Source organism: Falco biarmicus, chromosome 2 (assembly GCF_023638135.1).
Source record: "Falco biarmicus isolate bFalBia1 chromosome 2, bFalBia1.pri, whole genome shotgun sequence".
Taxonomy (NCBI): domain Eukaryota; kingdom Metazoa; phylum Chordata; class Aves; order Falconiformes; family Falconidae; genus Falco; species Falco biarmicus.
This window is the reverse complement of record NC_079289.1, coordinates 32148989-32164836: the sequence shown is the minus strand read 5'-3', so window position 1 is coordinate 32164836 and position 15848 is coordinate 32148989. Positions and strand designations below refer to the sequence as shown.

The 15848-nt window shown below is 47.2% G+C and overlaps 1 protein-coding gene across 1 annotated transcript in view; it reads right to left on the bottom strand.

Moving 5' to 3' along the window:
- The window catches only part of SIAH3 (siah E3 ubiquitin protein ligase family member 3), a 47771-nt gene extending 32282 nt beyond the window's left edge, over positions 1 to 15489 (bottom strand). The window contains exon 1 of the mRNA XM_056329040.1: positions 15199 to 15489. Within this exon, the coding sequence (XP_056185015.1) occupies positions 15199 to 15333 (135 nt within the window). The 5' untranslated portion in view covers positions 15334 to 15489. The remainder of the gene's footprint in view (positions 1 to 15198) is intronic.
- Positions 15490 to 15848: the final 359 nt, after the last annotated feature.

The following is a 15848-nucleotide window of genomic DNA, read 5'->3' as shown; positions in this document are numbered from 1 at the left end:
ATGGCCAGCACATGGCCTTAGTCTTATCTCGTATATTGGGAGTGAAGATAACGCATGAAAATAAAATCATTTGGAACGATGACAGCCTCAGCACTTGTTTCATATGGTGACAGGTATCTGGAAAATTAAATTCCCTGGCAGGGTGAAGGAAGATCTTGCCTTTGACCACATCATACATGTACATCTATTACTGCCTAACTTGCCTCTCCATTCTCATTTTACCCTGTCATAAGGCAGCGCACAGTACCCCCTTGAATTTTCTGTTGGTTAAGAACTTCCTGGAGGTCGCTGAGTTGACAAGTTTTTTTATTTGATCCATGGTATTAGGATGTTTTCTATGAGAATTAAAGCTTTCCTGGAATTAAAGCCCAGAGACTGGATAGCTGTGGTGCAGACACTGTGATTTCTGCCTCTGCTGCAGCTCTGGGAACTCATTATGCTTGCAACTGAATGAGGCACAGCCTAATCGCTGTTGTGCACAGAGAACCACCAAGAAAATCCAAAGCGATGAAGAACACTTTTGTTTATCAGTGAAGATAAGGCAGGCAAATACTCCCATACATTTATTTTTTTAGCAGGTCATTTGTGTGGTGAAGCCTAGATGATTTATGATTGACCTTCCAAGAGTTTTGCCTTTGCCAGGGAAAAACAGAGGTTGCTGCACTGACACATGCTTTTCCAAAGCACTGCCTTTGACCTCTACCTAGGTGGCTGGATTTTACTCCGACTGGAAGCTGAAAGCAGAAGGTGCCAACTTTGCTGTCTTCGTTAGGGAAAAAGTCAGGATGTTGGCGCAGATCTGCCCTAAAACCCCAGTGCACAGCATCAAGGGCACTGTGCATGCCTCATGCTCTGTACCTTAGAACATCACCTTCTGTCCACCTCCACCTTCCCCCATGGTCCCAGGTGGAGCAGGTATCCTCTGTTTCCCTTCTGAAGGCAGGCAGGGATGACATGCTGTGTAATGCTGAGGCAGCATGATTGCTTCGTTCCCTCTCAGTGGTGGCTGCATATTAACTGTGGATTAATGAGCCCTCTAAGTATTCCTTAATGCTTCTAAAATGCTTTATATTTTCTACTTACAGTATAATCATCATTAAGGGATTAAGGTAAAAAAAATATAAACTTAGGTGGCTACAATGAAGCTTCAGCATCTTCATTTTAGGTCTCGCATATTTACAGACTGACTGTGAGACTGGAAAAGTGTATCACCTCAGCCTGATTGACACCAAAAGGATTGGCAGCTTCACAGTATTTGTGGCAGCAGGGCCAGTTTTGCAGATGGGTCCCTCACACACATACAGCGGCTTAACCTACAGCAGATCTGACTATTTTGGCCTCCATCCCAAACCACCTAACTGGTGTCATAGAATCATAGGATCATTCAGGCTGGAAAAGACCTTGAAGATCATCGAGTCCAACTGTACATCGAGATCCTCCCACACTACCTCATAACTATTTTTCTAAAGAAGGTCACAAAACAAAGAAATAATTACACTATGCAACCATTAAGAACTAATACGCCACACCTACTCTCCAATAGAAAGTCGGAGAACATTGTTCATCCCCATTTGCAGAGAGAGAAACCAAAGGCATAGACACTTGCAGAGCATCCCAGCTCGCTGATTCCCCCCGCAGCTCCAGTGGCACAACGAACTGCTGCAGCATGTGGATGTGCCCGTCAGGTTTGGAGGCAGATAAACCACAGTGCCTTGGCAGGATGCTGCAGTGAACAGATCCTGTCTCCTGCAGGGCTTGTTAGTTCAGGCACAGTAGCCGCTTAATGCAGCTATTTATCTACTAGAATCAGCCTGGCTCATATCCAGTCTCTGCTGCATCTCTGCTCCATCCTTGCTTGCACCCCAGCTGCTGGGGCGAGCTGGGCAGGGGATGGGAAGCCTGCCTGTGCTGTTGGTGAGCTCAAAGGCTGGCAAAGCTGTTTTGGGTACAGAGGTAAGCACAACAGACTCTCTGTCACCTTTAACTGTGGCCTGGGCTCAGAGCATCGGGTCAGTCATCACTGAGGGCTCTTTAGGGAGCTCAGCCTGATTTTGCCTGTGAACTCAGGAACAGGTGCTGGCTGCGTGGGTCTTGGGGAAGTCTGGTGATACCCACCAAGAGCTGGGGTTGTTCCCCACCAGGGAAATACATTATCCTGTAGGACTTCTTGACTGCAGAGGGCTGGACTAGGTTCTTGCTCATCTTTTAGCACTCAGCTATTTGCAGACACCAGGTGGCACGGGTCTGACTGGAGTGCCTGAGCTGTAATTACAAGTCAGCCAGGACTGCAGTGGGCTGCAACCCACTTCGTGACTTGCCTGTAGAGAGCATAAAGGTCCTTTTCCATGAAAACAACTCAGAAGCTACTTGATCTGCGAGTTTCTTCCATGTTGTAAAAGTCAACAAGCAAAAGTTACCACTACAAAAAGTGCTGAAAGGCTGCTTCTTGTATCAATTAATTTATTTTCCCTATGAGTAAGTAAAGAAAAGTTCTTCCCTTCCCCAACATCTGCTTCATCAGACTGCGTTCTCTTGCTATAGGCTGTTGGTTGGCCTCTGGCAAATTAAAGTTGCTTTAGTTAAAGCAGCAAATAGGCAAAATACCCAGATGCAGTCTGGATTTATCTGTGAACTGGGATGTTGTTTTCTGATCACTGGCTTATTCTTAAAAAATCATTACAAGCTTAAATTTTTTTAAAAGATACCTCACCAGTAATCTTGTGTTTAGCTGCAACACTAAATTATCTCCAGTTGCCTTGTGAAGCTCCTGAAGATTAAGCTGGCTTCAGATCTGTTTTCTGATAGCACCTTCATCTTTTACCAATAGCCTGAAAGAAAATTCATTCTTTATAATCAGTTATTTACAAACCAGTGGTTATGTTTGTGCAACCTTGCATGACCTTAGCATTTCTGAGTCTCTTTTTTGAACTATTCTCTATGGCAGAAGAAACCCTTTACAAGTTCTGTTTTATTTTTAAAGCTGTATTATTTCCTGTATGATCTAGGTCCTTGAGATTCCAGGCAGGAACTGGATGAAAGATTCCAGTTTGGCTGTAAGTGGGAAACCAGATGAAGCAACGGTGAATTACTTTGAGCATTTGTGTCAGTTTTCCTGCTACACTTTAAATCTTGACCTGGGCATAACCATGAATTGTCTGCAGGTAAACACCCCCCCATTTATAAAAAACGTGCTCCTGCTGCACTGCTGCCTTCTTTGGGTTGCATTCTGCCGAGGCTGGTGTGTGGCGGTGGAAAACGTGTCTTTTCACCTACACCCAAAAGCACAGATAATGAGAGCTCTAAACCTGAGTACTTGTCTCGAGGCAAATATTTATATGGGATATTGCTTGACTCAACAAGGGCAAAGAGGTCCCCAGAAAACTTTTGCCAGAATGATGTCAGAGAGGAAACCAAATGAGCCAGACAAGCCCCTGATCACATCACAACTATTTGGTAGGAATGCGAGGACAGAAAATGAAATGTGAATATCTCCCCCAGGCCAACAAACCTTAAAAATGAGCAAAACATTTTCCAAGGACCAATGCTTCAGGGTCCTGTCAGATATTGTCTGGTGAAGCTTGTTAGGGTGGCCCAGGACATTCCTGATCCCAGCATCTGCGCGGCCGCTGCAGGCAGTCACATTCCCACAGCCAAGGCAGCAAAGGGGAACATGTGCCTGCATTTCAGCTGCCTCTTCAGTCTGACACATGAATAAAACCTCTTTTAATAGACCCACAAAGACCTGTGACAAGACTTGGAGGTGGTGTGAGGACCAAGCTCTGTCTCCCCCTCTGCTGCCCCTGCACCAGGGCAATGACAACTTTTAAGGGATCGACAAAGTCATGTGGGATAGCAGCATGTTCAGCTAACAAAATACAGGTCACCCACAGACTTCCACACTGCAAACCATGATCTGGGCAAAAAAGTCTGTATAAATCAGTGTTTCCTCACCTCTAATTATGCTATCTCATTCCAAGTCACCAAAACCTGTGTAGGACCTCTGGCTGTCACTGATCAAAGACAAACAGAAACAGACTCCATCCGGCCTAGAGCAGACCCAGAATCCAGACAGGGAACAGAAATGACATTACCTAAGCAGCCTCTCTGCTTTGTACCTCTTTGCACAGCTAATTAACACAGCTCACAGGCCAAAAAGCGGGTCTGAAGCATTAGGAATCCTGCCATAGGGGGAAAGTAATCATGAAGCAGTTAATTGAATAAACCCAGAGAAAGTTTGTCCTGCTGGCAGCCAGCCCAATCAGGAGAACGAAAGGCAGATTTATCCAAATGGATTATTTGCTCCATGTGACTTGCTCCACATTATTTGCTCCACTCAGCGCTCTTTAGGAGCATGTTTACCCTTGTTCTGGGGTGCAAAGCCTTTTCTGATAGATGTTGAACAATCTGCCCTCTCCCCTTCAGAATTTATTTCATATTGCTTGCAATTACTAATAAGAGTGCTTATGTTGAAGCATATTTTGAAGTATGTCTTGCTGTCTTTTGCCATCCTTTATCTGCCACAGTGACCTCCTTTCCAATCCAGACTGATTTCATTAGCTGGTAATATCTATGGGCTTTGGGCTACCATAAGGATTTGCATTTCTGATGAGTTTAAATTACTGGATACTTGTGTAACTGGTATAGCTTCATAATTTTTGGCTAGTGTCAGTCTCCTGTGCTGATCCTAGGATTCCTGAGTGTGTCCCACATGTCTGTTTGCCTTCTTCATTCTTTTCAGATATGTCTTTTTGATATGACTTCGGCTTGCTTGTTGTTGATGCAAACACTCAATGGTTGTACTTGAGACCCTTGTACTACTGCCCCCCTCCTTGCACATAAACTGGTATTATACAGAACAATTCAGGTGGGAAAGGACCTCTGGGCATCACATTGCCCAACTCCTGCTTAAGGGACGGTCAACTGCAAAGATAGTTCATGTTACCCAGGGTCCCATCGAGTTTTAAAATCCCCAAGAATGCAGATGGCAGAGCCTCTCTGGGCAGCCTGTGCGAGTGCCTCACTACTCCCACGATAAGGACTTTTTGTGTCATATCTAGTCAAAATATCCCTTGCTCTGGCTTATGTCTAGTCCTTGTTTCCTTTCCAGTGTGCATCTGTGGGAGGAGTCTTGTTCTGTTTTCTCTATACAGTCCCATTAGTTAATTGTAGACAGCAATTCCCTTCGCTTCCCCAGGCTGAGCCAGCACAGCCCTCAGCCTCTCCTCCCCCATCCTGTGCTCCAGCCTCCTGACCCGCCTGGTGCCCCTCACTGGGCTCGCTCCTCTGCCTCAGTGCCTTTTCGGTGGCAGGGAACACCAGGGATTCTGTACTCTGGACGTGGTCTCACAAGTTACAGTCCTGCTAACAGAGCCCAGGATGATGTTGGCCTTTGCCACAGGGGTACAATGCTGGCTCACATCCAGCTTGTCCACCAGAACCCCTTTGCCCCTCTGTCTTGCCTGGCAATGGTGACAGCATCTATGGTTTATTCAGTTGCTTTGCCTGAAATTCTCCATTGTCACTTTGTTCAAAAATTTATTCCCTACTTTTTGCATGATGAGAAGTTCCTTGTAGTAGAAATAAATTGAAAGCTCTCACTCTGCAGTTATGTGTCCAGACCTTATTTTGCTGTATTTGAAAACTCCCTCAGAGCTTGTTTTTGGGGAGTGGAAAGCAGGTTGTCTTACCTGAACCTGCGTAAAATAGTAGTGAATATAATACTTGGTGTTACTGTGCCCAAATTTTCTGGATTTATCTTAAGAAGACAATTATCCTGATTGGATATTCTTTTGCATAAGTCAGAAAAACTGTAGCGTATTTGTGGAGTTAATTTCATCTAGCTTCAGCTGGACAAAAATGACATCCATCCCAAGCTAGTTTTCTGGCTTCCTTGATTGTTAGTGGCAAGAAAGACAGTCTTCCTTTGAGGACAACACATCTCACTGATCCTAGACTCCAAAAGATATTGCACCACAGAGGTGTCCTCAGCTCTCAGGTGGTACGAGCAGGCAACTCATAGTACTGCCCCACAAGCAAAGCCTGGCCCCACTGGTCTGTAATGTGCCTTTTCACACCATGGGGGTCCAACCAGCAGATAACACATGCGGGCACGCAGTCAGGTATTCTCACCTGAGCAGATGTAGCAACGCAGTGGTGAGACATCCCTGCTCACTTCCCTATTAGAGAGGAAGATGGCTTCAGTCTGCCCTGTGCTCTTTAGAAGGGATGGATAAGTTTGCTGGACTCCAGCGGGTTTTCCATACGGTCTTTTACTGGATCAAGTTTGGTTATTTTTAAATATGTATGTCTGAGAAAGGGTCTGATCCTGCAAAAAATACATATTTTTGAATCTGTGCACATGCTTGACAATGAACCTGGCGAGGTCTCGCTGAGCTCAGGGCACTACTGTGATAAGCCCACTTGCTGCCATCCTGCCGTTTCCATTTCAGCCTGTCATTTCCACAAAGCCTGAAGGTGACCATAACTGTCCTCTTACCCCAGCTGCTCTATGTAATCCTTGTGTAGTGGCTATTTACTCCATTTTCACATTTATTACTTTGCTTATTTTCCACATGGCAGTCCGTAAGAGTAGAAGAACATTTTCATCTGCTGCTGATGTGGTTTTCTGCTCCATAGCATCTGCCTCCTTGCTCATCTATAGTGTTTGTTTTCTGTGCAAGGGGATGTTACCAATTTCATCTTTTTATGTCTCATTTATGCTCCATTTCCGTTTCTCTTCCCATTTCAGCTGGCACTTGATGTGAAAGAGTGTGTGATCTTGTGTTTAAGATATTCACAGGGATCTGTGTCTCTTCTCCGCCATGCATTTCCCAGGGTTTGGTGAGCAATTCGCTACATCAGTATCTCCATGTGTAAATTACTGGTAACATCACTAAGGCTCTGAAAATGATTTATTTTATACTGGGGAGGCCAATATGGAATGAAAAGGGGTTTCAGTTTGGATCTGCTCAGGATGAAATTGCCCTGGAAGAAAAGAATAGAACTGAAAGCACTGCATATGGTGTGGAAATACCTGATTGATGCCTTTCCAAAGTTGTTTCAAATATTTCTACCTTTTACAAAAAGTATACCAAAATAAACATGCAAAGTGCTCAGAGGTCTCTGCCATTGTCCCCCAGTGACACTTCCACGTGGTTGCTGAGACTAAAGGGGAGAGCTAAAGATAAATCCATTAATGTTATATAAGATGCTCAGAAATGTCTCTAAATAAATAAAGTGCTTCAAATTCCATGCTGCATATGTGTCAGGCAATTTATCAGCAGTGCCAGGATGCTTTTTCCTCTTTGGAGGAGAGCTCTGTGGGAGAGCTGAGCAGACGTATTGCAGGTGGCTATTAGCAGCAGGTCACCCAGAACAATTTTCAGGATATCTCCATGCACAACTGAAATTTTGCCATTCAGCACAGCCCTCAATAATCTCTAGGGGTAAGAGCTTCATGGGAGGTTGTGAAAACCACGTGAGGTCACTGCCTGGCCCAGCGGCCTGCTTCTGCAGCATAGAAGCAGAAGGGACATGTGCCTACCTTGGCAGCGTGCATGCCAGACCACCAGCTTAAATTCCAGCTGAAAGTGGATTTGCTTCACCACACCAAAGCACAGGGAAGATATTCTCTTCTGCCAGCACTGGTGAAGGGATCATAGTCATGGCTCACTGTGCTGAGTGGACAACAGGCAGCTGTGACACCTCCAGCCAGACCTGCCTGCTCCCGCCCTGATCCAGTGTGCAATGGCAATTATGTTTTGTCGGTATGTAAGGCACTTGGCTTCCTCACCAGCTGCACCTGCAAGTGGTGACACGGACTGCCTTTTGTAGCCCTCCTCATCTTGCTGGCAATCGTTTTAAAGCAATAGGGAAATTGGTGGCACCAAACAAGTGGAGGACTGAATGATTGTGATTTCTTCTGAAAGATCTTAGAGGGAAATAGGAGACCCAAAGTTGCTGTGAAATTAGTGATGCTTTCCTTTCAGCTGGACTAAAAAAAGCCCAAAATTAGGTTACTGAAGGACAGATGAGGCGATTCTTATCATTTAAGACTATGGTATAGCAGGGAACGTGCAGGGTCAGAAGGAACAATAGCGCACAAGAAAAGGTACTTAACAAAAAGAGAAAAGCTACGGTAAGAAAGAAAATGCAGTTTGATGAGTTGTTTAATGTCTCAGCATCCATGCTTTTCATTTCCAAATACAGTATGTGCATAGAGAGGTGGGCTGCGAAGTTGCCGCTCTGCGTTCAGCCAGAGCCAAGCAGAGACTTCAGGACCAGGCTCTCTCCAGCTCCATCAGAAGGTGGATCCAGATCAGCCAAACATGGTGGTTCAGCTCTGTTCGCCTCTATTGCAAAAATCACAACAAAAGCAGGCCAAGGGTATTACCTAAATCTTTTTCAGCTCTCCAAAGGAATTTTCTCCTTTTTGGTGGCTCATGTGCCTCCCAGCACCCACCTTCAGCAGCTCCAGGGAGGACCATGGCTCTGCACCACACTGTGCCATGCTGTGCCAGGGACTTGTGCTAGGGACAATGCCACCAAGAGGTGCTGAGGGCAGCCCATCACAATCATCACTCCCATGGTCATTGCTCCCAGCACACCAGGGGAGCAGTAGGCCTCTCCACCTCAGTCTCGTGCAGCCAGAAGAGCATGGCTGTGTCCTCCCATGCTCCTCACTGACTCGCTCAGGCCCCAGTAAAGCTGGGTCAAGACTATCCCTGTCATCCTCCCTGCCCTGTGAAATTGCACGATTCACTGTTTTTCCCTCTTCTGCATCAGGCTGAGAGACGCTGATTGCCTGTTGTGATGGAAAAGTTTTGGGGGTGCCAGGAGGGACTCAATGTCTCAGCTCTGAGCCAGCCAGGACAAGGCTTGTGGGCTTTCTATGGTGTATGAAGTGCTGAAACCCCAGCGAGACAGGGCACAGCCACAGCAGCTCCTTTCCTTTGCTTTACTGGAGCTTTTGGGATTCGTTGTGCTTCCTTTAAACTCGGTTTCTTGGATCACTTAAGAACCTCAGGCTGTCTCTGAGAAAAAAAGGAAGTTTCCAAGGGCGCCCCAGCTAAGTGTGCTGGGATGCCTTTGATGCCAGGCAACGATCTTAACAGTGAAACAAAAATGTATACTCCCTGCAAATTCTGACTTTGAGGCAAAATTCATGATGCTTGGAAACCTGGCCTGGGTCCTTTTAACATGGGAGGTTTGCAGGACCATGTTCAGTGCTCAGCTTCTCTACCTGAGGCAACCAGCAACGTGTGCTAATTAATGCCAGCTGTGAGAATGTCTAGGGTTGACTTAACTGGGAAGCAGACTGAGACCTCAGCACTCATTTCATGTAATCAAGGCTTATATTAAAACAGTCCTCTTTCCTCCACACCCCGTGTGTTAGCCACAGCAATTGCTTTGGGGCAGCATTTCTCCCAAGGGGTGTATCTGGGTGGTTATGTCTAACCCAAAGGGCTGCACCGAGAAATTCTCGATATACCGAGCCACATCAGAGTGGGTGGATTACAAAGCTGTATGTGTTGGTGTCTGATGGCTACTCCTCGCCCTGTGGCCAAACACCCTGTTGAGGGGAGAGGCATTTCTCTAATGTTAAAATAACAGCACTGTCTTCCATTGATAACATCTGACTTGAAACATCCTGCAGCCAGGTTGGGTTTACTGAAATTCACCCTCAAAATGAAACGTGGTTAGGAAAGGACCCAATGCTTACCTACTTTATCCCATTGCCAGAGCTGTAGCCTGACAGGCAGGGCCAGTTAACAGTGGTAATTAATTTTCTGCAGTGGGTTTTGGGTGGGCGGTGGGGAGAAGGAAGCTGGAGCACTTTAACACAGAAACTTCTGAGATGGCAGCTCTTCCCCTCCCTCTCCCTTCACGGAGAAGACGCCGGAATTGTTTTTCTGGGAGACCACGCTGAAGCTCTGAGCTGCCCTCCTTTGCAGCGTGCTTGGAGCAAAGCCCGCACCACCCTGCGCTGCCGTCCTGTGGGCTGTGCTGGTGTGTGGGTCTGTGGGCACAAGGTTAGTGCCTTACAGGACAGGGGAGTCCCTGGGACCAGGCAGTGGCTGATGGAGAGCCACCAGGGACAACTGCCAGAGCATGCTCTGCCTTGCCTCTGCAGAGCACCATTATGGTCACATCTGCAGGCAGCTGTGGATGCACAGATGGAAGCTCCCCAGATGCTTGAGGTCAGCTTGGTTTCCAGTTTTGCTCGTTGAAATCTTTTCAAACCAAAGCAGGGCAGAAGCAGGGGCGGCAGAGCAACGCAGCTTGCTTCCCTCCACATGTCTGCAAAAGGATTTGAAAGCCTGAGGTGCCCAGTGCTCGCACAGCCCTGGTCCACAGCTGGGACAGGACCCAGGTGCCTTGCCAGGAGCCTGAGTTTGCAGGCAGCAGGGGGTTTTGCAGCCCCTCTGGCCACAGCTGTCATGATCCTGCTGGACATTGGGGCCAAAAGCCACTTGAGATCCCCAAATCACAGCCCCGCATGGGAGATTTGAGGATGTCTGGGCTGAGACAGTGGCAGAGGATGTCTGGAGGTTGTTAGGGGTTTCACAGACCCTCTCCTGCCTTGCACCAAACAAATAAATAAATCTCATGGGGGTATAATGCACCGTAGCATTTTAATCCTGCTGGGCATGAAGTGGATTACAATGCTATTTGGCTGGCCACTGCGCACGGAGCCAAGCTGTTATAACAGGATTAAGATCCCTTCCCTAACTCAGAACAGATTTGCTTGTTACTTTAGAAAGCAGCTAGAAGACAGCTTGGCCCATAAACCATGCTACAACCCTTTCTGATTGTAAGATTGAACTATTTATGCCCTCCTTTAAATATGCTTCTTTTTGTAATTCAATGAGTTTCTTGAAGTCCTACAGAGATGTAGATGGGTGGGTTTTACAAGAGCATTGTAGACACACTTTTTTACTCTTTACAAAAACATTTTTCATACTCTCCAAAGAGTTAAAGTTGTGTGTAAAAATTCTTGAATGAAGAAGATCTGGTTTACCCAGCCATACACAACACCTTGAAAAGCATCGGCACCCATCTGGGTTGTGATTGCACTGCTGTCCCCTGCCCTGTACCGCTGGTTTTTGGGGCAGAGACTGATGCCAACTAAGGAGCAAGGGCACACCGCCCATCTTCCCCTTCTACCCAGCCTGCAATTAGCAGTGCTGGGGAGAATTGCTACTAACAGGGGGAAAATGCACAGCAATTCAGTGAGACTCATCTCCGCTAGACCATCAAACCCTGCTTGCTTCTTCCATGTGCACGGAGCACCTTTAAAACTTTCCCTGCATGCTGGGGTCTGCAGCCAGTAACATAAGCAGTGCTCCTTGAATTAATATGGCCTTGGAGGGAGCAGCCACTTGGCTGGGGAGCTCCCTTGCCTGGCCATGCCTCTCCAAGGGGAGACATTCATGGCGACTGTACGCTTGAAGGAAGGCAGGTTACAAGGTAATGCATATAATATGATTAAGAGCAAAGGTGACCTATAGTAATGTGGTAAATATGTGGTTTTCTCTGCTTTGCCAGTGAATTTTGATCCCAGTGTAGCACTGCATTGTAAGGTGCCGCTGCTATGCCTGGCGAAGCTTGTGGGAGGACAAAGAGCAGAAAGCGGCAAGAAGTACAAAGAGGCTCCAAAACACCCCCTGCCCCTGCCTATTCATACCCCTGCCAAAGAGGCGAAATGGAAGGGGGACGGTTGCAAAATTGTCTTTCCTTGTTTAGAGTTGCCTGTGTCAGCCTGTCGTGCCCAGGGAAAATAGCAGCAGATCAATAGAGGTGTCTGTGCTGACATTCTTACTGTCTTGTCCTTTAAGATACACTGAATCACTCATCAGCCTTCCCAGTTAATGAGCCTTTCAGTGGGAAGAAAGGCACAGGTTTCTTTCTAAGTGTGTGCTTCTTTGCCAGCCTCCAGACCTCTCCTAAAGGAAGACATAAGTGATGGGCTCTGGTCATGGTCAGAGGTCTGGGCTATGATTGCAGCAACAGCGTGCTGACAGAACTTTACTGGAGGCTTCCCTTGGTCTAGCTATGGGTTTGTGACAACAGGAGCTGCTGCAGCCTTTCCCTGGAGGGTAGCAGGGTTCCCCTGCCCTTTGCCACTCACTAACTGCTTTACATGATGCCAGATCTCTGGGACACCACCCCTGAGCACTCCCCTGGATGGAAGGAGCAAGAACGGAGGTCCTGCTGCAATTTTACTTTAATGGAGTTATGTCCGTTGGCACTGATCAAGGACCTGACCTATGTGAGGGATGTCAACGTGCATAATGACACCAGAATATGATGCCTGTCATTTATCACTTGCACCAGTCATCCAGGAGCCCTGTTGCCCAGGTGCTGTGGAGATAGGGAATAAAATAATTCCTTTGCAAAGAGCTTATGATTTTGAAATAAGCACAAACATTGAAGGCTTGAAGGTAAGGGAGAGAAATTACATTGCTCCTAGTCCTTGTTACCTAGCAGGCTTGCATTCATCGACCGCGAACCTTAATACAGTTTTCACTCCACTTGTCAATTGTTAAGATAGATTGGGGGGCTGTCAACAGAATGTTACAGTTGAAAAGATCCAGCTAGAAATAATAGACTATGAAACATCAAAGTAGTCATAATACTGTAAACCACCACAGAGGAATGCATTTGGCCCTTTCATTTTTAATGGTCCCTCAGGTGTTGTTTGGCATACAGGACAATCTGGGGGGGATTTCCCTGTCCCAGCTTCAGAAGTGTCTGCTCCAGGCTGCCCAAGGGAGCAACCACAGCCTCTCCTTGAGCATCCGTGGGGGACAAATGGGCACCCCAAGAAGCAAGTTCATCTGGCTTGTCTCTGACACCAGTTTTTGGACAAGGTGCCTTGCCATCCAGAGGTGACTACATCTTCATCTCTAGGCAAGAGCAGGGGGGGTGAGGTGTCTCGCTCAGAGACAGCTGGCACTGGCCTACAGGCTCCCACTCCTCACTGGTGCTGGTGGGTGGGTGTCGGTAGTGCTGTGCTGGGCACAAAGGGGTCCAACCCACGCATCACTTCTGGGTGCTGCCACGAAGTGGTGGTGCATTCCTTACAGAACTGGTGGGAAACCACACTGAACACCTTGAGAGCAGATCAGAGCTAAAGCCTGCTGCATTTACCCGGCTGGATGTGAGCTGGGTAAACTTGGGACCACCTTCAAAGCATATTTCACTTTATAGTCAGAGGGTTTTTTTCAGAGCAGAGAGGTTTCTTGTCAGCTTGTCCATCTGCCTGGTGTCTCAACAGGCCCGTGTGGGGAAACACATGCCATCAGGTTCCCACTGCCATCCTATAGGGGTAGGAATTCCTAGCCAGGTCAAGATGATTCCTACTGGGGTTTCACTGACACGTCAGACCTTTTCCTAGAGGCTGTCATCTGTTTCCAAGAGAGTTTTGCATCCAATGCCTATTTTCAAGAGCTGCCAAGACAGCACCAAGATTGCTCATCTCTCTACCGGGCTTTGGGTCTGAGCAGTGGAGAGGTTGGCCACAGGGGATTTTAATAAACTGAAGTGCTCTGTGTATTTAAAAGAGAGGAACAGAAACATCAGCTTTTTTTGGTATGCTCGAAGGTAAAATGTTGCAGCTCCTACAACAGCAAATCTGCTACTTGAGAAGAACTGAACTGATAAATTCAGGACTATCCTAGGTACAGTGGAGCAGTCGGTGGACACCCCTCTGTGTGCTTATGAGACCTCATAAGACAGTGCCACTGGCACTGAAATTGTGTTGTGACCTTCAACAAGCTTTTTCCTTCTCAGCTGTTTTTTTAAATAATTAAAATTATAGATGAAAGTAGTGGGAGACAGACACATAAAAGGGGTCGAGCACAGAAGCATTCACTTACAAAATCTCCCCATGTACTTAGGAATGTGGCTATTTCTTTTATCCATTTGGATGGCCAGATCCTTTCAGATAATGACAGGGCTGTGCTTTTTTTAAATAGCTTGTGTTGGTGGAGGAGCACAATGCTGGGAGAGGCGAGCCCACACCCGAGCACTCCATCCCCTGGGAGAGCCTGCCCCGGCCAACTGCGCTTCTCAGGCTGAGCATGCCCTTGTGGGGAATCTGTCCTGCTGCCTGAGTGCAGCCTGAGACTGGAAATACAACTCTGGGAAATCTGCCATTCTGGGGGGACAGGTCCTGCTCTGAAGAGGGATTTACCCCATCAACGGACCTCCCTGGGACCTATAGCTCAGGAAAGATGCTCCCTGCAACCACTCCGAGTTCCTCGCAGGGACCTCAACAGAGCCAAAGATAAGTTGTCCTGAATTAAATTAATTTCTAAGCTTGTGTCGGGCTAGCAGCGTGGCATTGCAAGTCAGGTTTGCAAGGACTTCCCACAGAACAGGAGCCACTTTGTTAAAGTTGGTCATTCACTACTGTGATAAAGTAATTAAAGCCTCCCAGTCTCTTTCTCCCCCTGCTGCTCCTTCTCTACATACAAACATCAGGGCTTTGGCATAGATGGAGCTGTTGACACTTTGTCAGTGAAAATCCAGAGCTGTGCGAGTAAGAGAAATGCTTTATGGGGACTATAAATAGTTTTGCATTAAGGCAAATGTATTCTCCCGCCTAAAATAGACTCACCTTGCAAACAGCTTAAGGACAGTTTCAGCACCGGAGGAATGCCTTCAGACTCCCCTCAGGAGACAGAAACAGCCTTTCCCCCCCGAAAATGCAAAAAAGAACAGCAGCTGGAGACCCCTCTGCTGCCATCCCCCCTCTCCCTGCTCCCCACTGCCTGGCAGCATCCCGCTGTGCTTGGGTGTCAGCCTGGGAGACCACTCAGCATCCTTCCAGCAAAAAGGGACATTAATTCATCCAACTAACTTTTCCAATCATTTTTCCTAGATGCTTGCAATATGCGTGCTCATTACACAGGTGAAAGGGTTGAGGAAACTTTGGGGAGGGGGAGCAGAGACTTCCCATGATGGCTTGGAGCAGCGGATAGCTTCTCCTTGCTCCAAAGGGAATCATGCAGCCAGACAATGCAAACATCCTCTCTGCCAGGGCTTCAATGTGTTAACAGCACTCTCTCCTTGCTGCCAGAGCACCGTTTCATTCCCTGCAGAGAAATGCCAGTGGGGGTGGGGTGGGGGTGGGGGTGGGGGGGTAGGGGGGTGATGAGAAGATGTCAGAAGAGCAAAAATGTTTTGACTCACCTTTAGGCTGTGCGTTGGGTTGACGACGCAGACAAGTTGCCCGGCAGCTGAGAAAACCCTCTTTGCCTTGTAGTGCTGAAACCGCAGGTGAATAAGATCTAACACAGCTCCAAAGCACTGGGTGAAGAAAAGCATCACAACTTTTGGCGTTGCTGCTGCTGCTACTGCTGCTGGCAGTGGGCAGGGGAAGCAGCGAGGGAGCCCCTGAGTCCTTGAGCCTGGGGAGGGAGTGCAGTCGGCGAGAGCTACGCTCCAGCACGGCTTAGCATGCCTTCATATTCATCATCAAAATAAGACGGGAAGAGGCTTGCAGCAGCGGGGCGGCCAATGGAAAGGACAGAAATGTTATCCTTGAGGTCCGGAGACAGCCAATAACGAATGCCTCCCCTCCAGAAACTCCCTGATGAATTGAGCCTGGTAGAGAATGTATTATTGAACATTACCATACATCAGCACATTGCATTTATCTTGTGATTACAGCCAGTCATATGTAAGGCTGTGGAGATATGCAGGCAAAATTGATTGCTTAACGTCTCCATTTATTAATTGCCTTAATTTAACAAAAGAGCACTCGGATATCAAAGCTAAATGTAAGGCGTAGGGAAGAAGCCCACCAGTGAAACTGTTAGGAAGTAGCAAAAATAGATTAA